General features: G+C 40.1%; 1 protein-coding gene across 5 annotated transcripts in view; it reads right to left on the bottom strand.

The window, feature by feature from the left end:
• Positions 1-22,858, bottom strand: part of KLHL13 (kelch like family member 13) — a 192,380-nt gene that overhangs the window by 95,584 nt on the left and 73,938 nt on the right. For 4 of the 5 annotated variants that reach the window (XM_045805018.2, XM_045805021.2, XM_045805017.2 and 1 more), the window contains exon 2: positions 19,414-19,487. The exons of the other annotated variant lie outside the window; for it this stretch is intronic. In XM_045805018.2, the coding sequence (XP_045660974.2) occupies positions 19,414-19,463 (50 nt within the window). In that variant the 5' untranslated portion in view covers positions 19,464-19,487. The remainder of the gene's footprint in view (positions 1-19,413; positions 19,488-22,858) is intronic. 5 annotated transcript variants of the gene reach the window in all.

Genomic DNA, 22,858 nt, shown 5'->3' with positions numbered 1-22,858 from the left:
TCTGCATCCATAGACAGGACAATAAATTATTCAGTTCAACAACATTTAATGAACTGCGTTAGACACAGGAAAGGGATGGCTTGATAGGAACATCTCATTTTCCTCATGGACTTCACAGTCCAGTTAGGAGAGACTACTAAAAAAAGTAATTATTACACCGTGTGCTATGTAATATGATAGATGTTCAGCCAAATGCTGGGGGATGGACTATCGTGCAATTCTGTTGGGGGGCAGGGAACAGAGGCCACAGATTCAGCAAGACCACAGGCACAGAAGAAGTTCTGAATAAACCTGGAGAGGCTTTCATCACAGAAAAGGCCATGGTAACTCTCTCATATGTATTTCAAAATGTAAATCCGACAAAGATCTAATGTCTTTGATGAGAGCAAATCGTATGCTCATGAAATATCAAGCATTCTTTTTCTCCCCGCACTGTTTGGCACCTATGCCTGGCTGGTGCTCTAAGCATGTGCTTCAGCTGCCTGTGGGGTAATCCAGCAGTATCACAGAGATATGAAAGGACGTGGTATATTTGGGGGAGGACAAAAAAACAGGGTGCAGCAACAGCACGGGGTGCTGAATTGAGAAGTGGCAGGAAGTAGGGCCTGATGCGAAGGGCTCTCTATGCCATGCTAAGGAAATTAGACTTCTTGAACTCAGGACCCCAATCTTAAATAACCGGGGAAAGGTTACTATGTAACAGGTTTTTAAATAATCTCCGCTTTAGAATGATTATTATGAGAAAGCAGTAGCGATTCTACGAATTATCCCATACTTATCAGAAAACTCACCCTACTCCCAACTGCTTCTTTTTCAGACAGTTTATTCTATAATTAAGTAAAAGTGAAATCAGCAATAATAATAAACCAGTAAGCTACTTAATATTCATCTAAAGAAAAGTACTCAAGTTGAGAAGCAAACGTATCATCAAATATAATGAAGAAAATATGGATGCTGACGGCAGGGAAGAACAACAGCAAGACCTAAGCGAGGTAACTAACCATCCAATGGGAGGGTAGTAATCATTAAAAATTATGTTTGTAAGGTAAAACGTGACAATGACTTAAAAGTCAAAATACAGAGAATGTCCACTCCCTTCCCCTTCCTGAAGAGTTTAGTCCGAAAGCCATTAGTTAGGGCAAAGCAAAGAAGGCATCCTGCCCTCCGTGAGGGGGTGGGGGGCAGATGAGGGGCCCTGCGGTATTGCTGGGGGCCCAACACGGTGAGTTGAACTCCAGACCAAATGAGGAGGGTATTCGTGCAGGGGGACGGCAGCCACAGCCAGGCAGGGACTGTCGCAGGCCAACATTTGAGGAGGGAAAGGGCAAGGATGCATCGGTAGGGTACTGACTACATACTACACTCAGGGGCATTGGTCAAATAATAAGACACAGGTTTGTTTCTCAATGTTGGAGATGAAGGGGTGAAAGCATGGAAAGGGAGGAATCTAGAATGAGCTCCACAGCGTTGGACTGAAATCTGAGGTATTGGTGAGAACTCATGGTTTTCAATATATAAAGATATTGAAATACAGATGTGTATGTATATATGTGTGTATAAATATATATATATACATTTCCTAGCTCTGTCCACTGAAAGGGCCTGGGGACAGCAATATGCCAATAGCAACGAACACACATTAGCACGCAGATTTCAGCTCTAGATACCCTTCTCCATGAAAAGGAACCAGGATGGCCAATTCCAGGGCTAAGGCAGAGAAAGTCCACGATGAACCATAAGGCAAGGAAGTGCTCAGAAAGTAAAAGATAACTCAAAATGCAAGGAAGAATGACGGAAACATGACAAAAGGATGTAGAAACCAACCTGAATGGGCTCCTACCGGCCGAATCTGGGGCCATGTGGCATCAAAAGAAATAACAGATTCTAATTCTTTGATTAAATTAGGAACGTATGACTACAAACTGATAAAAATAAATAAATGAAATATTAAAAGTTTGCTGAGGAACAAGATATTTACAGAGCTTCAATATCTCCCAGTACCCCACCCCAAAATATCACTGATGAGAACAAGCTGAAAACATAATTTTACAGAGAAGAAGCTAACAGACACCACCTTAATCAACCTAACATCATCAATATGGCACAAATCAAAACCACGTGTCACCTGAGAGGATGCAATGAGAACACAGCATCATTACTGTGCAATTCCTGCCAAAGAATCAAAACCTGAGTATAATCATGAGACCAATGCAAACTGAAAAACATCCTACAAAATAACTGGCCTCTGTAGTCTTCAAAAGTGTTAAGGTCATGCAAATCGAGGAAAGACTGAGGAAGTGTTCCAGATGGAAGAAAACCGAAGAGACGTTACAATTGAATGCAATGCGTGACTCTGAACTGGAACTTTTTGCTATCAGGAACACTTTGGGGATAATTGGAAAAATTTGAACAGACTTGATTAGAATGTAGGAATGTATTAATGTTCATTTCCTGATTTTGATGGTTGAATTGAGGTTATATGAGAATGTTCTCATTTATAGGAATTATACTCTAGAGAATTTGGGGCTGGTGGGCACCGTGTCAGCGAGTTACTGTAAAATGATTCAAGGAAAAAAAAAAAGTTCTGTGTCCTAATCTTGCAGTTTTTCTGTTAATTCGAGATGTTTCAAAATGAAAGGATTCACAGAGAAAAAAGCTAATATAAAGTTTGGCACATACATACAATAAAATAATTCTTACAATGAGGCTGACAACGACTCTGAGGAGAAATGACATTTGAGGGCTTATTATGTTCAGACGGTGTTTAAAGTACTTTATAAGCATATCTCTTGTGAAGCTATGGAGAATGATGTTGAAAAGCAATAAGGGCACAAAACAGACTCTTGTCATATTAAGTGAAAAATGCAAATAAAAAAGAGTGTGGATAATATGAGTCCATTTTTAGAAATCAACGACACACATATTTTATATGTATATAGACCCAAATATTGACTGATTGAATTATGAATGATATAAATTTTCTTATTTTTCATATGTGTACTTTCTAAGTTTTAAAAATAACTTAAAAAATTAAAGAAAATAAAAATAATGACCAGGGGGTACCTGGCTGGCTCAGTCAGAAGAGCATGTGACTCTTGATCTCGGGGGTTCGTGAGTTCAAGCCCCATGTTGGGAGTAGAGATTAAAAATAAAATCTTTAAAAAAAATTAAAAATTAAAAAATTAAAATGGCCATATTAATTTTGCAATACAATTTATTTTAAAGTTTACTCTTGAAAACAATACATACTAAAAACATGGGGAAAATGTAAATATTATATTATTATTAGAGAAAAGCATGATACAAAGCTACACATATGATAGGAGTCTAAATGCTGCCTTATAAAAAAAAATAGGATAGAGGGGCAGAGGGGCGCCTGGGTGGCGCAGTCATTGGGCGTCTGCCTTTGGCTCAGGGCATGATCCCGGCGTTCTGGGATCGAGCCCCACATCAGGCTCCTCCGCTGGAAGCCTGCTTCTTCCTTTCCCACTCCCCCTGCTTGTGTTCCCTCTCTCGCTGGCTGTGTCTCTGTCAAATAAATATATAAAATCTTTAAAAAAAATAGGATAGAAAAAAAATGAATGAAATACACCTAAATGTTAAGAGTAGTGAAATCTGAATAATGAAATTGGAGAAATTATTTATGTACACTTCCCCATATTTTCTAAGTCTTCTACTAGGAATATGGACTAACGTGACAAGAAAAATGTTACCTTTTTTCATTAGGTGATTAGGAAGACTATTAACAATATGGAAAGTGTTCATGGTATCATGTTTGTAAGAAAAACAAAATCCTGGGGCTCCTGGCTGGCTCAGTCCGTGGAGCATGCAACTCTTGATCTCAGGGTTGAGTTCAAGCCCCACATTGTGTGTAGAGCTTACTTTAAAAAAAGACAAAATTGTACATAATCATGATAACTATATAAAATAAATACATGGAAAAAGCTGAAAGGAAGTATACCAAGACAATAACTGGTTTATATTAGAGAGGGTGGAGTAATGTGTGATTCATTTTCTTTTCTGCATTTTCCAAAACCTTTATAAATTTCAGATATGTATCATCTTTAATGGGTGGAAATTCTCTTAATAAGCAAAGGAAGTACATGGGGATATTGGGATAAGCACTAATGATGAGTGTTCTAAAAAAAATCATGTTTACAATTGAAAAAGAGCCATTCTCTTAATATCTTCAGAAGAAAAAGACACAGCATGACATAGTTGACATGGATACTGGGTGTGATAGGCAAAGTAATGCCCCTCCCCCAAAACTCTACTTCCTAATCCCTGGGACCTGTGAATATGTTGTTACCTCACATGGCAAAAGAAACCTTGCAGATGTAAGTAACTTTTATGAGATGGAAAGACTATCCTAGATTACCCACTTGGGCTAAATACAATCAAAAGGGTCCTTAAAATTAGAAGAAGAAAGCAGAAGAGGTCTAAGGGATGAGATGTGAGAACTCAACCTACGGTTTCCAGCTCTGAAGGTGGAGGAAGGAGACATCAGCAAAGGAACACAGGTGGCTTATGGAAGCTGGGAAAGGCAAGGAAATGGATTCCTCCAGAAAGCAAAGAGGCCCTGTCTGTATCTTGGTGTTTGCCCAATAACCTCCAGAACTGTCAAATAATAAATCTGTGTTGTTTTAAGCACTGAGTTTTGTGGGAATTTGTTACGGCACCAAGAGGAAACGAATACATGGGGTTATAGATAGCTAGAAAAAAAAAATATGATCTTAGCAATTTGTTTTAGGGAAAACAAGATAACTGAGGCAGGAAAGTGAGTTGGAACTGAATTAACAATGTTGTTAACGGCAAGAGGTGTGTCTGGATGTAAATGTGTCATGAGTATATGTTTAAGGCCAAATAACACATCAGAATTGCACTCACAGGAAAGGGTAGGACAGACTGGGTTGAGTTTCCCTTCTATTTCTTTTTTTTTTTTAAGATTTTATTTATTTATTTGACAGAGAGACAGCTAGCGAGAGAGGGAACACAAGCAGGGGGAGTGGGAGAGGAAGAAGCAGGCTCCCAGCGGAGCAGGGAGCCCAATGTGGGGCTCGATCCCAGGACCCTGGGATCATGCCCTGAGCCGAAGGCAAATGCTTAACGACTGTGCCACCCAGGCGCCCCAAGTTTCCCTTCTATTTCAATCCATGTCCCTACTCCCCACTGATCATTAGATATGTAATACTTATTCCCTATCCAACCCACAGAAAAGAAACTACTTGAACTATGTAGCCAAGAGAAAAATATTTTACACATAAAAATAATGATAAAGGCTATACTAATTTAACTGTAAATATTACATGTATCACATACACTATATGATATGGAAAATCTGACGAAATAGCTTTTATTATAGAAGTTTGTTTTTTACTTGAAATAGGTAAAATGTAGCTTTCTGATGTATGACACTTATGTATATCAGAAAACCTGGATACTCACGTCTTGGCTCTTTCCCTTGCTATGTGAACTTCCAGACGCTCTCTCACCTTTGCAGATCAGATTCCCTGTCTTTTCACATTTCAAATTTTTTTTTAAAGATTTTATTTATTTACTTGACAGAGAGAGACAGCGAGAGAGGGAACACAAGCAAGGGGAGCGGGAGAGGGAGAAGCAGGCTTCCCACCAAGCAGGGAGCCCGATGCGGGGCTTGATCCCAGGACCCTGGGATCATGACTTGAGCTGAAGGCAGACGCTTAACGGCTGAGCCACCCAGGCGCCCCATTTCTTTTTACATTTCAGAGGGTTGAACACTATCTCTGCAATCTTCTTCTATCTCTAAAGAAATGTAGGCTGTTATTTGGGAAGCCACAACTATAATTAGCGAAACAAATAACCGTAACTGTGTTTTCAACTCCTTTCAAAAATCAAGGTGAGCTGATTCAGGGTCTACCTTCCAGGGAGAACAAGGTAATTCAAGCATATCACCTTATTAATTTTCAAGGAAAGGAGAAAGTATTTCTGTTCAGAAAATAAGGAGAAAGAAAAAGAGAGGAACTGGTAGCCGATTCAATAAATTGCCACCATTAACGGTGGCAGAACCAGGGCCAAAAAACAGGGTTTCTCCAGCTCCAAACTCAGTATTGCAGTGCGCCTTTTCCACAGAAGGGTCAGTCAGGTAAATGAACTACCTTTAAGGGGAATGGGTAGGAACACAGGCTCAAGAGCTAGGATTTCTGTACTTTCCCTTCACGTGACGCGGTCCAAGGATAAAAGTAACATGGCGGGACAGAGTGCAGGGTCTGCAGACCAAATAGCTGCTGCGTCCGTAGGGCCCTTATCCATTTTAGCACTGCCTCAGGGAACCCAGAGAGAAAAGTGTGTTCAAGGTGGCCTCCCACGGACGCCAACAGCCACCCAAGCTTCAGAAGGCCAAAAATGGGAGCTTCGCTAAGCCTGACAGCCCTGCCAACTCTGGACAATGGCTGATCTCAGACAAGTTCAGACAAAGTTACATAAGAGTATTTTCAATCACGTGCCAAGGACAAATAAATGACAATGTCTATCTAGGCATAGCTCCTGTCAAAAACGACATCAAGTTTAATTTGAATCCACTCTGCTGTCTTTGTTATTTTGTTTCCCAGAAAACAGACTGTGAAGATCACCAGAGGATTTCTTTCTGGCTACCTGTAGCCTGTATCTGCATCAGCTATGCCATGCTGGACTGACACAGGAAAGTGTCTTCACCTCCAGGAGAACTCGTTTCATAACATACTGTGAATAAGGAGATCCTGAGGAATGGAGGAGGACATATTTCTTTTCCTTCAATGCCAGGTTCAGGCCTTGGACTCTCAGAGGTGCCCCATAGTAGGGCCATCTAAGGTTCACAAAGTTTTAAATTGCCATAGCTCAACCCCGAAGGCAGGTATAGAAAGTCTAATCCAATGAAAGAGTAGAGCTTCCAAGAAAAAGTAAAGGTATTACTCTTTTTCTGTTCATTTCAATCCGAAATGAAGCAATGGTCAAAAAAAAAAGTGGGTTTTTTTTTGTTTTTTTTTTAAGATTTTATTTTTTTTATTTGACACTGAGGGGGAGAGAGAGAGAGAGAGAGAGAGTATAAGCAGGGGGTGCAGCAGAGAGAGGGAGAAGTAGGCTCCCGCTGAGCAGAGAGCCCGGCATGGGGCTCAATCCCAGGACCATGGGATCATGACCTGAGCTGAAGTCAGGCACTGAACCAACTGAGCCACCCAAACACCCCTAAAAACAGGGGCACCTGGCTGGCTCAGTGGGTAGAGCATGCAACTCTTGATCTTGGAGTTGTAGGTTCAAGCCCCACATTGGGTGTAGAGATTGCTGAAAAATAAAATCTTTTAAAAAACAAGTGTTGGGGTATTGGGAGTCAAAATACCACACAACACCGATAACTAGCAAGACAAAGGAAACCTTTGTTTTCTGACTATTTTTTAAAAGCGTCCACATTCATTAAGGCTCTGAATTATTTCATGGGTCCATATTCCTTGTCACCCAAAACAGAACCAAATGTAACCCAAAACAGAACATGACCCAGCTGTGGTTCAGGAACCTTTGGAAATTTGACATCATCTTTTAACACTCTCCATGCAACTGCATTTGCTGGGAAGATGAAAAGGGAGGGAAATGAAAGATAAGAAAAGGAAAGAAGTGAAAAGTTCGTCAAGAAATCTTACTTTTATCCCCTTCCAAGCCCCCAATTCATTTATAGCCCTGAACCTATCAGTCAGAATGTATGCATGCACCCAAAGTCAGCAGAATTGGCCCGGCCTCAGGGTCAACACCATGGGTAGCAGATAAGAAGCTCTGCACAAAACTTAGAGCCATTCCTTTTTATTCATTTGCTGCCCTCTCTAAAACATCATCATGGAATTGGTTAACCATTACCTACCTACCACGTATTCATTTGTCAGAGATCAGCGAACCAGTTAATGGAATGCAGTTAGGGAAGGGAACGTAGTTCAGGTGACACAGGACAGTCAAAACCCCCTCCTCGGGGAGCTCATAACCCAAGGAAGGAGACAGAGGCAGAAGGTTAAATTTATAGACTCGAGAGCTGAACTTCCTGGATTTGAACTCCACATCCACGCATAGTAGTGTGTGACTCGGACAACTTACCTCAACTCTCTGTGCCTCAATTTCTTGTTTGTAGAATGAGAATAATGATGTAGCTACTTCCTGGGGATTATTATGAAAACGAGATCAATTAATAGGCAGGGCTTGAACCTGTCCCAAAGTAAACGCTATTTAAGTGTTAGCTATTATAATGACTATTGCCATTGGAACGATTAATACTATTTATTGGGACACTGATAGCCACCACCACCACCAGAGAAATGAGAGTCGATGCTAAGGAAGCCATAAGAAAGAATACCAAATTCTGCTGGGAAGAGGCAGGGGGTACACAAGTTTCACAGAAGAGTTGATACTTGTGCTGAGTCTTGAAGGATAAACAGGAGTTGGTTGGGCCAAGAATAAGAGAGAAGGCATACCAGAAAAAGGGGTGGAAATATGAGGGACTATGTCACCTTCCAATGTTGGGGGACGTTGCAACATATGTTCCAGGCAGATGAGGCTGGGGAGGTGGAGAGGAGCCGCACAAAAGGCCCTGCCACACCGTGAATCTCTGAAGAGATCTAAACCAGGAAATGATACGAACACATTTACATTTCAGAAAGACCATCATGGCTGCCGCGGGAGGGCTGGACTGGAGGGGGAGGGAGGGGAGGAGTAGACTGGAGAAATAATTAGGAAGGAGAAATAGGACCTGGTGATTGGCTGAATATGGGGGATGAGAAAGAAAAAGAAGAGTCCAGGATGACGCCTAAGTTTCTGACTCCAGCCACTGAGCAAGTGGTGGATTGTTAAACAAAGCCAAGACTAGAGAGCAGGAGACAGGTACTGGGAAGTGCGATTATATGGGTTTGGACCCACAGTGCTTACAGTACTGGGGAATATTCACACGGAATAACCACTCATGAGTTTCAAAACATTAACAGTGCTTCAGAAAAGTGGGATCATACTTTTCCAAATACTTCACACAACTGGGCGAGGAAAACTTCAAGAGAGATACATGAATGGGCCGCCTCCCCCAACTTGCCGCTAAATATCAAACAGACAAAAGAGTGAGGAGAACCAGCACCCGCATGGCAACCGAGAGCTGGCAAAGTGCTGTTCCTTTCTCCTGGAGGCCTCTTCCGAACACCACCGACCCCAGTACCTCTTCTGAGTTCATACCAAGTCGGAAAGGAAGCCCATGTGCCCCACGCGGCAAACACGGGGTACTCAATTCTTATCGCTGCTGTGACAAATTCCTACAAACTCAGTGGCTTTAAACCACACGAACTGACCGTCTTATAGTCCTAGGGATCTGACGTCTAAAATCAAGGTGGTGGCAGGGCTTCAGGGAAGAATTTGTTCCCTTGCCTTTTCCAGCTTCTAGAAGCCCCTTGAACTTTATTGCTTGTGGAACCTTCCTCCATCTTCGAAGAGTATAGCTCTAACCTCTGTTTTCATCTTCTTTTCTCCTTCTTCTGACTCTGACTCCTCTTGCGTCCCTCTTAGAAACAGTCCACTGTGATAACACTGGGCCCTTCGAGATAATCCAGGATAATCTTCCCATCTCAACTCGATCATGTCTGCAAAGGCCCGTCTGCCGTGCAGAGTATCAGTCACTGGTTCTGGGTATTAGGAAGTGGGCATTTTTGAGGGGCCATTATTCTGACTGTTACAGGAAGTATTTGCCAGATTTTCTTCACTGTAAAGGTATTTATTTTTTCTTTTCCACCCTCATTTCTTTGGAAGTGAATCAGGAAGTCCAAACTCAAGGGAGGAGGGAGATGAAGTTCTATTTCTACATAGGGAAAATGTATACCTATAAACACATACACACACACATATAAAATTTGGAATTCTTCTGTAAGCAAGATTTGGGTCTTCTCCCTCATTTTTTTCTTTTTTTTTAAGATTTTATTTATTTATTTGAGAGAGAGTGTGTGCACATGCAAATGGGGGGGAGTAGAGAGGGAGGGAGCGAGAGAAAGAGAGAAACTGACTCTGGGATGAGTGTGGACCTCAACATGGGACTCATCTTAGGACCCTGAGATCAAGACCTGAGCCAAAACCAAGAGTCGGATGCTCAACTGACTGAGCCACTCAGGTGCCCCTCATTTATTTATTTATTTTTTGATCATTTATTTCTATCAGTATTGACTTGTAGGTAGAAGTCTGAGAAAGGGGTTGGATTAGTACCCAAGGGCACAGAGAGAAGGACAACAGTTAATTCATTCACGCGGCAAATATTTATTGAGCAACTAATATGTCCCAGACATGGTTGTGAGTACTCACATTAAAGAAATCAGCAAAACAGACAAAATCACTGTCCTCCTAGAGCTTCTATTTTAGTGAAAGGTGGTAAATAATAATTAAAGAAAGAAAGAAGAAGCGGAGATTGAAACTAAGGTGATATGCCACTGAACAGGTAGCCATTCAGACTGGGTAGTCAATGAAAACCTTTCGAAGGAGAGGACATTTAAGTGGGGGTCTGAAAAGAAGAGCCAGCCACACAAAGACCATGGGAAAGGACATTTCAGACAAAGGAAACAGCCTGTACAAAGCCATTCTGGGACTCTTTCTCCCTTTGAGAATAAACAGAAAAACGGCTAGCACAGGGCCAGTGAAAATGTACTGAGAAACAAGGAAAAGATTTGTCATCATAACCACTGAGGGAAGAGCAGAACTCTACAAATGCTTTCATATAGTAGCCGGAAAACAATGTTGAAAGCCTCTGGCACATTCAAGCGAATAAGAAAACATGGCCTCAGGGCGCCTGGGTGGCTCAGTCCTTAAGCGTTTGCCTTTGGCTCAGGTCATGATCCCAGGGTCCTGGAATCAAGCCCCGCATCGCATCGGGCTTCCTGCTCAGCAGGAAGCCTGCTTCTTCCTCTCCCACTCCCCCTGCTTGTGTTCCCTCTCTCGCTGGCTGTCTCTCTCTGCCAAATAAATAAATAATAATCTTTAAAAAATAAAAAAAGAAAACATGGCCTCAATAGAGCAGGAAGAGGAAGTCAAATATAGCAAGACTGGATGAGGAAAGTACACATTCTATTGGTCAACTGCAAGGAAACTCAATCAGAGTCACAACCAAAATGTACATCGGAGGAAGGAAAGAGAAGATCTGAAACAGTATAAAACGAATTCATGAAATAGAAGGAAAAAAGATAAATATTAAAACTAGGAGAGAAAAGATGATATATATGGAAGACACGATAACTTATCACACTCCAAAGTGGATTCAACCTAAATATTTCATAATAAAAAATCATTTGTCCCATGGAAGAGTTTCTACTTTGTAGCTACTACATCTCCAACAAGTTTGCATTGACATGTGAAAATGCTAATGGTACAACTCAGAAAACTAGCAGGACACAGACATGATAATACATAAAACAGTGAGTGTTTCCATTTACTGAGCTTTTACCATGTGCCAAGAACCTGACTCTCTTAAAAACATTTTATTTTATCCTCAGAGCAATCCCACAGAGTCATACTATTTTATAGATGAGGAAACAGACTGAGAGAGGTTAAGAAACTTTCCAAAGTTCCCACAGCTATTAAAAGTAGCGGAGCTGGATTTGAACCTGTATTTGGCAGGCTTCAAAGCCTCTGTTCTTCACCACAACACAGAAACCAGATCGCATTCAATAATTACAAATGCAGCTCCATCTAAAGAAGCACCAAAAGACTAGAGCGGAAACGCACCGAGGGGCTAACCGAGATTACTTTAGGTGATTATTTCCACTGTGTATATATAATCTTCTCTTTCTCAGCATTCTATAATCAATATGCATTACTCGTAGAGTCAAAACAAAATGGTGGCGAAGGGGAATGAAGAACTTGTTAGTCTGGGACTCATGAAAAAAATTTAGACTTGAGATATAAATGTTAAGGTCTTCAGCCTTATGTATACCTATAAACACACACACACATATAAAATTTGGAATTCTTCTGTAAGCAAGATTTGGGTCTTCTCCCTCATTTTTTTCTTTTTTTTTTTTAAGATTTTATTTATTTATTTATTTGAGAGAGTGTGTGTGCACGTGCAAATAGGGGGAGGAGCCTATCGTCTGAGACCGAGGTAACGGCTGTAGATGAGCTGGCCCAGATAGATACGTGTAGAACATGGACAGAACTATGAACAGCAACATTCAAGACATAGGTAGAGGAAGAGGAATAAGGGTAGTAATTCCTCTTCCCAGGAGCAGAAATACTTTCTATGGTCTGGAAAATTCCTCTAGATGGATCAAACAGGCAATATTACTAATAAGTCCATGTCCTTTGTATAAAGGTACACAAGTCTTCAGTGAAAGGAACAAGTAGGCTGACAAACTGCATCTTTGGTGATATGTTATGACAATAATAATGCATAACCCAATCTACAAAATACCTGGGCCAAAAGAGAAGTCCATTATATAGAACGTAACTGGCCTCAGAAATTCACACATTACCCTCTAATATTATAATCCGTAGGGGCATCTTCTAGCCTAAGATTTGAATTTATTATCATTGCCCTCACTTACTCTAGCAAAGGATAAACTAAATCCTCATCAATTTTCAATCCTTAAAAAGCAGAGAAATACATATATTTGCGGACGTTTATAAAGCCAAATTATGAAAACAGTACTAAAAGGGCTTATCTTCAATGGCTGATCATCCTTGAATTTAATCAAAGACGTGTTTATTGGGGCACCTGGGTGGCACAGTTGGTTAAGCATCTGACTCTTGGTTTCAGCTCAGGTCAAGATCTCAGGGTCTTGAAATGGAGCCCTGCATGGGGCTCCGTGTTCAGCGTGGAGTCTGCTTGAGACTCTCTCTCCCTCTCCCTTTGGTCCTCCCCCCTGCACGAGCACACACGCTCTCTCTCTCTCAGATAAATAAATCTTGGGTGCCCGGGTTGCTCAATCAGTTAAGTGTCTGCCTTCAGCTTAGGTCATGATCTCAGGACCCTGGGATCTAGCCCTGCACTGGGCTCCCTACTTGGCGGGGAGCCTGCCTCTCCCTCTCCCTCTGCCACTCCCCTCTGCTCATTCTCTCTCTCTCAAATAAATAAATAAATAAAATCTTTAACAAAAAAATAAAATAAATCTTGAAAAAAAGATGTGCTTATTTATCACCTACTAGGTATTCAGGCTTAGTGATATAATTGCAGACTTTTAAAACTAAAGGAAGGATGGGATCTTTCAATCCTTAAATGTTACAGATGAGGACAGTGCTTGACAAACAGTAAAGGCTCAGTATTTTTAAATATCTAATGAACTGAATCAAAGCCCTGTGTTCCCTTTTGACATCATACACCATGAAGAAGTAATTATCTATTACATCGGTATAAAAAAAAAAGCCTGAGCTTATTCCTAGAATCTGTACTGAATTTCATTAGCCTATTTTACAATTTTAATGACTGTCACTTAATATGCAATTACTTAACTATAAGTAAGACTTGACTGTGGGAAAACAAAACTACCCAAACAATTTAGCCAAATAAAATCATCAGCAACAAATAATTATTCATGTTGTACATTCTCAAATAGTTAAGGAATGCCTATTATGCACAAAATCCTGTATTAGATAGGATCTAGATACAAATTAGATACAGTTAGTCACTCTCTCAAAGAGCCCCCTTAATGACAGTGGAAGCAAAGACATGCTGAAATAGCTTTAGTGCAGAACCTCACGGGATAAAATTCACTGCAGGGGTAAAACCGTTCGGAGCCAAAGGAGATGCTACTGATCATCTGCTTGGATCAATCGAGGAAGGCTCTAGGCAGGCCTGGAACTTGATCTGCGTCTTGAAGAACAGGTGGGATTTCTGTAGTCAGAGGCAGGAAAAGGCAAACTGGGCGGCATCATGAGATTAGCAATTTTAAAAGATCACTTTGACTGGAGCGTGAAGAATCTAGCTCAACATCCAATATTGTCAAATTCACCCCGAAATATTTCACAACTCCATCCCCACCCCTCTTCTTTTCTACTGGCCTCACCTTTGTTCAGCCGCTCCTCATGTCTTATTCTGACTACTCCGATCGCCCCCTAGCCAGCAGGGAACCCCGTGTTATCATTCACTGCTCTATCCCTAACGCCTGGCACAGTAAGTGGTACATGATATTTGTTAAAGGGATGGAAACCGTATCACGCGGTGTTCAGCACTCTTTGTCCTGTACTGCAAGTATCAGACAATATTTTCTACTGGGTGGTATTCATCACAGGACTTTTAGAAAACTGGAACACTGGGGCGCCTGGGTGGCACAGCGGTTAAGCGTCTGCCTTCGGCTCAGGGCGTGATCCCGGCGTTATGGGATCGAGCCCCACATCGGGCTCCTCTGCTATGAGCCTGCTTCTTCCTCTCCCACTCCCCCTGCTTGTGTTCCCTCTCTCGCTGGCTGTCTCTATCTCTGTCGAATAAATAAATAAAATCTTTAAAAAAAAAGAAAAAAGAAAACTGGAACACTGTCAGCGCTTTATACGTCATTGCAGAATTCCTCAGTAGAACCGGGACCCTCCTCACAACCCACCCCCAACACAATACCAAATGGGTGACTCTTGCCACCACACGCCCTCGCAGACATTACTGCAATGTGTGAGTGAGGGTGGTGCTCAGACACAGACGCTGTTCCCAGCAAAGGAAGCCACCTAGGGCCGACCTTTCTCAGAGTTTCCTGCATCACCAGAATAAAACTTCAGATAGGGTTAAACGTACGCTGAATGGCAGATGGCGAGACTAAAAACATCCGAGACGAATAAGACGTTGATGCTCTTTTGCAGTGTCGCCCCAACCCTTAATTCTTTATCTTTCCACATGCTTTATTCATTGTTCATAGCAATTTTCTCCAATATATGTCTTTTATCTGACCCCTACCCCTATGTCCATCAAAATATCAGCTCAATGAGAACAAAGACTCATCACTTTTCATCGTATTTTAGCACAGAGCGATTGCACAGTGAACGTTTGTTGAATTACAAATAGAAGAAACTGTCAGATTTGTTTGAATGGCAATTACTACATGCCAGACATTGTGGTAAGCAATGGGGATATATCACTTCAATACACTCATGACCTTATTTGAATAATCACTTTAAATTCACGTTAAATCTATGTAATAATTTGGGAAGAGTTCGTTTTTTAATCCAGGATCATGGTATGCTTGCTTTCTTGAATTTCTGAATTTTCTTCAGATAGGTGTGAGATATTTTGGTCGGGGTTATTACTACATATTTACGCTTTATGGTTTTTATAAATGGGTTTTTATGGATATCTTCTAAACGGCTATGTCCGGTAGAAATAAAAAGGTATTGGTTAATTTTTACTTTATATCCCACTACTTTTTTAGCACTCGTCAGAATTCTATCAACTAAGAATTCTTATAAGATTCTAATAAAATTTTTTTCAAGTCTTAGCTTTTGTAGGTTCATAAGCCCATCTTCTAAAACTTGATCACTTGTTTCTCTTCTTTCTAAACTAGTTATGCTACTTTAATGACCCTAGCCAGAATTTATAAATATATATTAAATAATGATGACTATAGGCATCTTTGATTTGCTGCTGCTTATGGAACTACGCCTGCATTAAGTATGATGCTGGATTGTTGGTTTTAGAGAGATAATTATTTTTCTTGTTAAGAGAAAAAGTTCCTATCACATTTTTTAAATTTATTTTTTTAAAGTAATCTCTACACCCAACATGGGGTTTGAACCCACAACCCTGGGATCAAGAGTCACACGCTCTACTGACTGAGCCAGCCAGGTGCTCCCCTTCCACATTTATTTTATTTTTTTAATGAGATCTATTGACAGGATGCATCATATAACTTTCATAGTATTCAACAACACTCTGGGATAAAACATTCTTAGTCACAAAGGGTCAATTCTTTGCATATATTCCTAAATGTGTTTGGCTTATATTTTATTTAGAATCCAAAATTGATCTATAAGTTGTGTACACAAACAAGCAACATTTTTCTCAGATTTTCATACCTGAATTATGCAGCATCATAAAATGAATGGGGTAGTTTTCCATCATTTTCTATGCTTTCAATCTCTTTCTTTAATATCAGAATTACGTTTCTTTCAAAGGAGTTTTATTTATAATAAAGATTGTAACAGTAGGAAATCACAAGTCATTGATTTATAAACTAGGGGTTATATAACTAGTTCCTTATGTCTTGTGAGGTATGGCTCAGGTTGTAACAATTCCCTTGTCATGGGGCGCCTGGGTGGCACAGCGGTTAAGCATCTGCCTTTGGCTCAGGGCGTGATCCCGGCGTTATGGGATCGAGCCCCACATCAGGCTCTTCAGCTATGAGCCTGCTTCTTCCTCTCCCGCTCCCCCTGCTTGTGTTCCCTCTCTCGCTGGCTGTCTCTATCTCTGTCGAATAAATAAATAAAATATTTAAAAAAAAAAACAATTCCCTTGTCATGTACAAAGGTATTAATTTAAAATTAAAACTACAAAAAGACTTTTCTTTTATAAAGTGTTCTTATTAATTATTCAGAGTCTATGTGAAATCCAGGACATAAGTTCATTTCTTTGGTTTCCGGTCAAGAATGCACTTATAATGTGAGGGCTAACACCATAAAACTTCAGAAAGAAACCCTAAAAGTTGGGAGAGCAAAGAGTTCTCCGTTAAGAGGCAAAAAGCATGCGTATAAAAGAAAAAAAATGATAAATTGAACTTCATCAAAATTTTTAAGATACTGCTCATCGAAAGAAAACGGGATGGCAAGGCACAGATTGAAAGAAAGTATAAGGCAACATATGGAAATATTCAGAATAAGCTTAAAAACTCCTTAAATGCAAAAAGAAAACAGCCCAATTTTTTAAATGGGCAAAGGACCTGAAGAGATACTTCTAAAAGACAGACATATAGTGAATAAACATACGAAAATATATTCAAAATCATTACACACGAGGAAAATGCAAAGTGAAATCCATTATGAGAAACCACTACACACCCAAGAGAATGGCTAAAATAAAAAGGCTAACAAGGGGAGCCCGGTTGGCTCAGTCAGTAGAGCATGTGACCCTTGGTCTCAGGGTTGTGAGTTCAAGCCCCACCTTGGGCATGGAGCCTACTTAAAAATAATTAAGTAAAATTGCTAACAATATCCAGAGTTAGTAAGTATTCTCACTTGTCACTGGTCAGAGGAGAAAATGATACAATCACATTAGAAAAGTCTTTGGCAGGGGCACCTGGGTGGTTCAGTCGGTTAAGCATCTGACTCTTGATTTTGGTGCAGGTCATGATCTCAGGGGCCTGGGATCGATCTCCGCATTGGGCTCCGTGCTCAGCACAGAGTCTGCCTGCACCTCTTCCTCTGCTCCTCCTCTGGCTCTCTCTCTCAAATAAATAAATAAAATCTTAAAAAAATGTCTTTGGCAGTCTATTAATGTTAAATAAATTATATATACATATTTAATAAATGTTACATAAAATACATTTAATAAATGTTACATAAAATACATTTAATAAATAATTTATATATGTGCATATTTTAGGAACATATCCACAGGAAATTTTGTGGCTATATATACCCACAGAAAGATTTGTACAAAAATGTCAAGAACAGCTTTATTCATAATAGCCAAATAATGGATGCAACTTAAATAACTATGAACAAGAAAATGGATAAACAAATTACGGTATAGTTTAAAAAAAAAAAGGAATACTACACAGCAATAAAATGGAACTACTGATATCTGCAGGAATGATAAATTTCAAACTCATTATTCTGAACCAGAGAAGCCACACACAGTGCCTGACTCCACTGACAGGAAGTTCAAGAAGAAGCCACACTAATATGCTAGTCCGCACACTCGTTCTCTTCAGCAGGGGTAGAGGGGATATAGACTGGAAAGGGGAACGAGGGAATTCTCTGGAAGGATGGAATTGTTTTGTATCTTGATCTGAGTTGTGGTTACCTGGATGTATGCATGTGTAAAAAGCTATCATGATGCATATTTAAGTGTTTGTATATTTTACTGCACTTAATTATATCTCTATAAAAAGAAAGATGTATATTTAGGTGTATGTTTTACTGCACTTAATTATACTTCTATAAAAATAATGGAAACAAATTCAAGTACGCTGTAACTACCTCAGTTACTGACTTGACGTTTGGAAACCCTGCCCTCCTACTCCTTCCTCTTCCAAATGTGAGATACAGACCTTCCTACTCAGCAGCGCTTGGACTCTGCAGACGGAACTCACCAGTAGGAGTTCAGCCCCCCAACACACACACACATTCTTCTTCTCTTCTCTCTTTTCACCCAACATGGCCACGCATTATTCCTGCTAGGATTTCCTTGCTTTCTGCGTCTCTGAACAGGTTTACCTTACGCCCCTTGCCCACATGAGAGTACACATTCCAACAGACAGGCACCCATCATATAATATTTCCGTAATAGGAGTACTATGTAAAATCCCTAGTATGGTATCTGGCAAATAACAATGACTTCATATATGTCCCCTTCCTACTTCAAACTCTCCCCTCCGTTCGTATTCTTTTAAGACACACCTATTTTAAAGCATGTCAGAATTCAAAAACACAATGCTGTATTTCAACATAGTTAAAATCTCACACTTAACGTTTCAACAAGAGGACCAATATACCATGCCTCATTTGCCAAGCTCTCTCTCTCTCCACACCCCACAGACACTTATTTAATCCTCAAAACGACCCTGAGAGGGAGGTAACATTATCCCCAATTCATAGATGAGGAAGTTAAGGCACTGAGCAATTAAGAAATTCGCCCAAGACTAGACGACTAGTTAGTGTCAGAGCCATGATATAGACAACTCCCGCATATTGTTTCAAAGGTTTCACTCAAACCATGCAATTCAGCTATTGGGAATAAGGGATACTCTTTCGCACCTACAAAGCAAAGGCTATGTTTCTTTAAACCATGAATTTAAAATCATAAGTTGTCAGAGAAAGTCCAGAATTTCTCATAACTCTCTGAAAAAGTTTTAAGTGGAGTTTTAAATAACAGAAATGTACAATCACGGGGCAGTACTATTAAAAAAAATACTTGGTTGAGACATCTGTTCTTAAGCAATGGATACTTGTATGTATTCATTGACATGCTTTAAAACTAAAAAATCAAGTCAACAGCTCCATTTACTGAATGTCACGTGATCACAATTTACACCCATTATGATTTCTAACTATATTCTCTATTTTTTCATTAGCTCAGAACACACAGTCGCTAACATGCTGTTCATTCCATCTCTTCGTCATTCAGTCATTCTTTTATTCACTCATAGAGCAAATATTTTATATTAGTCCAGGCATTCAACAAATATTCATTAAGTAGCAACTATGTTAGGTATATAACAGGCAGGAGAGACATTATATAACGTATAAGATAAATTGCTTCCATAAATATACCGATTACGGAGTATTGCAGCAACCGATTCCCCTCTATGAAGATGATCCATCACCTCTAACACTTGGATAATGACCTGTTCGGGAGGAAAAGAAGTCAATATTTACTATAAAAATCAATACCAGAATTTTCAAATTATGCTATCTCTGTAATATTTTATATATTTCGCGACAGAAAGACAAAAATGTATGTCCGTATTCCCGATGTCCATATTCTAGCTCATGGAAATTAAGAAAATGGAGGACACTGAAGGAACTGAATCTGCAACAGTCACATTATCTACAAAATTCCACAGTGGCTCATTAAATGGCATTGACTGCAGTTGTGTGAAATCATTAGAATAACAACCACCCTACACGGGAACTTGGATTAACCCTGAGGAGACCTGAGGAGTCTGGGTGAAGTTGGGAGAGACAGGAAAAGTTAGAGGTGAAGAGTGGAGGCAAACATTTGCCAAGCGGAGACACAGAAGGCACTAAATCCCGAGTTACCAGGAGCACATGAGGCCTCAAAAGCCCTAAGCAGGGCCCATGGTTTTAGAGGTGGTTGGTCAAAATTAAGGCTAGAAAGACATAAGTTTTAGAAATCTTAAAGACCTAAAATAGGTAGTGGAGGTTGTTTTCTTTTCTTTTTTTTTTTTTAAAGATTTTATTTATTTATTTGACAGAGAGAGAGGCAGCCAGCGAGAGAGGGAACACAAGCAGGGGGAGTGGGAGAGGAAGAAGCAGGCTCATAGCAGAGGGGCCTGATGTGGGGCTCGATCCCATAACGCTGGGATCAGGTCCTGAGCCGAAGGCAGACGCTTAACGACTGAGCCACCCAGGTGCCCCTGGGGGTTGTTTTCTTGATCTGGACTGAATTTTTGTTTGGGTGGTGGGTTTTTTTTTTTATGGAAAAAGAGCTGGTAGGTGGTAGAAAACTAAATCTAATATATTGTTTCTAGTCAAGTGAATGCTTTGCATTTGGAGATGTAGAGTGTATTTCAAGGGTTCTATTAATTTCAAATATACTGGGAAGCAGAAAGGTATACTTTACTTAAATGTTTCTTGTTAATAAAATCAATTTATTGCACTGGGGAGATAAAAATGTAGAGTATGCGATTTAGTTTGTTCACATAATTATGTTTGTTATAAAGCTGTGTGAAGACCTAAAATTATTAAGCCAGAGGAAAAGGTTCTCTTCATTGTTCCCTGCCCACTTCCTGTCCCTTATTTTGGGGTCAGAGCAAAAGATGCAGAAGGGGGAAAACTACTCTATTTCTTGGGTCTTCATAATTCTAAAAAAGAAACAAATCAAATGACAATATAACATTTTTATTTATTTACACAATCATATTTTCTGTTATTACAAGAAATTGAGTAGCCTGAAGGAAAAAAAAAATTTAAGCACCTCTAAATCAACTGACCTTTGGACTTTGCTTTTTTTTAAAAATGTTGAAGTAGTGAGAGAATTCTAAGGTGTTGAGAAATTTTCATTGTTTTTAGGCTACACAATTTTTTAGAAGATGTGCTAAGAGCAAAACAACCATATCTAGATTATCATTAGGAATCTGGGAATGTGAAAATAAATAACTCCTGCCCCTTTTCATCAACTGCATCTGGAGCAGGACATCTAAGTCCCCAAACTAGGTATTCAGACTCTGAGTCCCATGGTTTCAACCAATGTACCTGTTGCATCTCAGAGCCTGTGGCTCTCCCATTCAAATTCTCCAGATAATAGACTTCTGGTCTCCTGAGGAGCAGGCAGTGGATGACAGGACATGGGACTCCAGCCTTTTATTATAAAGACTTTCAAGGAACAGCCCACCTTTTCAATCTCAAGACTTATTCCTGTTTTCCGCATACCGCACGCCCCCAAGTCTTGAAATATTAGGAGATGTATGGGAAGAAGTAGTTGGTTTCTCTCAATAGTTCGTGTAGGGAGAGATCCTGAAGTTGTCAACTTCCTTTGACTGAATAAAAAAATTAAACCTTAGAATTGTCAGTGTTGCCCCTCCTGTTCTCTTTGTCCTTTTGAATCTTTCCATTTCTTTAGTCTCACTTTAATGAAGTTAGGAAGGGAGAGGAAGTAAACAATGCGAACAATGGGCAATTTACACAAGATTTAACTAAAACCAGCTGTTTTTCAATCAGGGAATCTGTATGATCAAATCTATGTATTAGAAAATTAACACAGCTTGCAATGTGGCGGTAGATCGGAGAGTAAAACTGGAAGTATGGAGACCAGTTAAGAAACTACTTCCATAATCAAGGCATGAAATAAGAGCACAGACAAGAGCTATGGGAATAGCCAGGGAAAACTAAGACTTACGACTGAGAGATCATTGGCAGATATTAAAGGATAAAGTGACATCAAAGACAAAATCTATTTAAGGAACTGGGGGAAATGGTAATGATAGCAGGTGAGGCAGGGTAGAGGGAAGAAGGAAAAGTACCAGAAGGAAGGAGAACAAGGGTTTGGTGCAGACATACTGAAGTCCTCTAGGGCTGGCCAATATAGCAACCAAAGCAAACTGGATATATACACCCAGATTTAGACTGGAACTAGAAATGAAAATGTGAAGATATTTAGCCACGTAAGTAAGAGCTGAAGTAAAGAGATGGGGAAATATTCCTTAGAAGTGTATTTGCCATGAGAAGGTGGAATCCCAAAAACACTATTGTGCAAGAAACCGAGGAAGATAAGCTAGCAAAGAGAGAGACAATAGGTAGGAAGGAAACTAAGAGAAATGTGAGATTAAAGCTAAGGAAGGAGGTGGGTTCTGAAGAAGGGTGGTTGGTAGGTATTCAACTGTTCCAAGTTCTGCCCAGTCCCAGTAAGATACCAGCTAGCTGATGTGACAGCTGTAAGGTCAGCTATTACCTTTGTTAAGAGAGTATTTTGAACACAGGTGCAGAGAAACACACTGCAGTGGTTTGAAAAATAAAACAAAGATAAATGGGGGTGCCTGGCTAGCTCGGTGGGAAGAGCACAAGACCCTTGATCTCAGGGTCATGAGTTCAAGCCCCACGTTTGGTGTAGAGATTACTAAAAAAATAATAATAAAAATAAACTTAAAAAAGAAAAACCAGGGGCACCTGGGTGGCACAGCGGTTAAGCGTCTGCCTTCAGCTCAGAGCGTGATCCCGGGGTCCTGGGATCAAGCCCCACATCAGGCTCCTCCGCTGGGAGCCTGCTTCTTCCTCTCCCACCCCCCCTGCCTGTGTTCCCTCTCTCGCTGGCTGTCTCTATCTCTGTCAAATAAATAAATAAAATCTTTAAAAAAAAAAAGAAAGAAAAGAAAAACCAACACAAATTCTTTCAAGAACTTGAAAGGAACTCAAATTCATCAGTTAATTACTCTATGGTAATGGTGGCCACCAAACAAGTAACGGAAAAGAGATGATTAAATAAGTGCCTGGGGAAGAATCAGGTAGCCATTCAGAAAAGTAAATAAGTTTATGGTAC

Source organism: Ursus americanus, chromosome X (genome assembly GCF_024610735.1).
Source record: "Ursus americanus isolate L20-20 chromosome X, mUrsAme1.1.p, whole genome shotgun sequence".
Taxonomy (NCBI): Eukaryota; Metazoa; Chordata; class Mammalia; order Carnivora; family Ursidae; genus Ursus; species Ursus americanus.
Note: the sequence above shows the minus strand (reverse complement) of the source record. Positions and strands in the feature narration are given on the sequence as shown.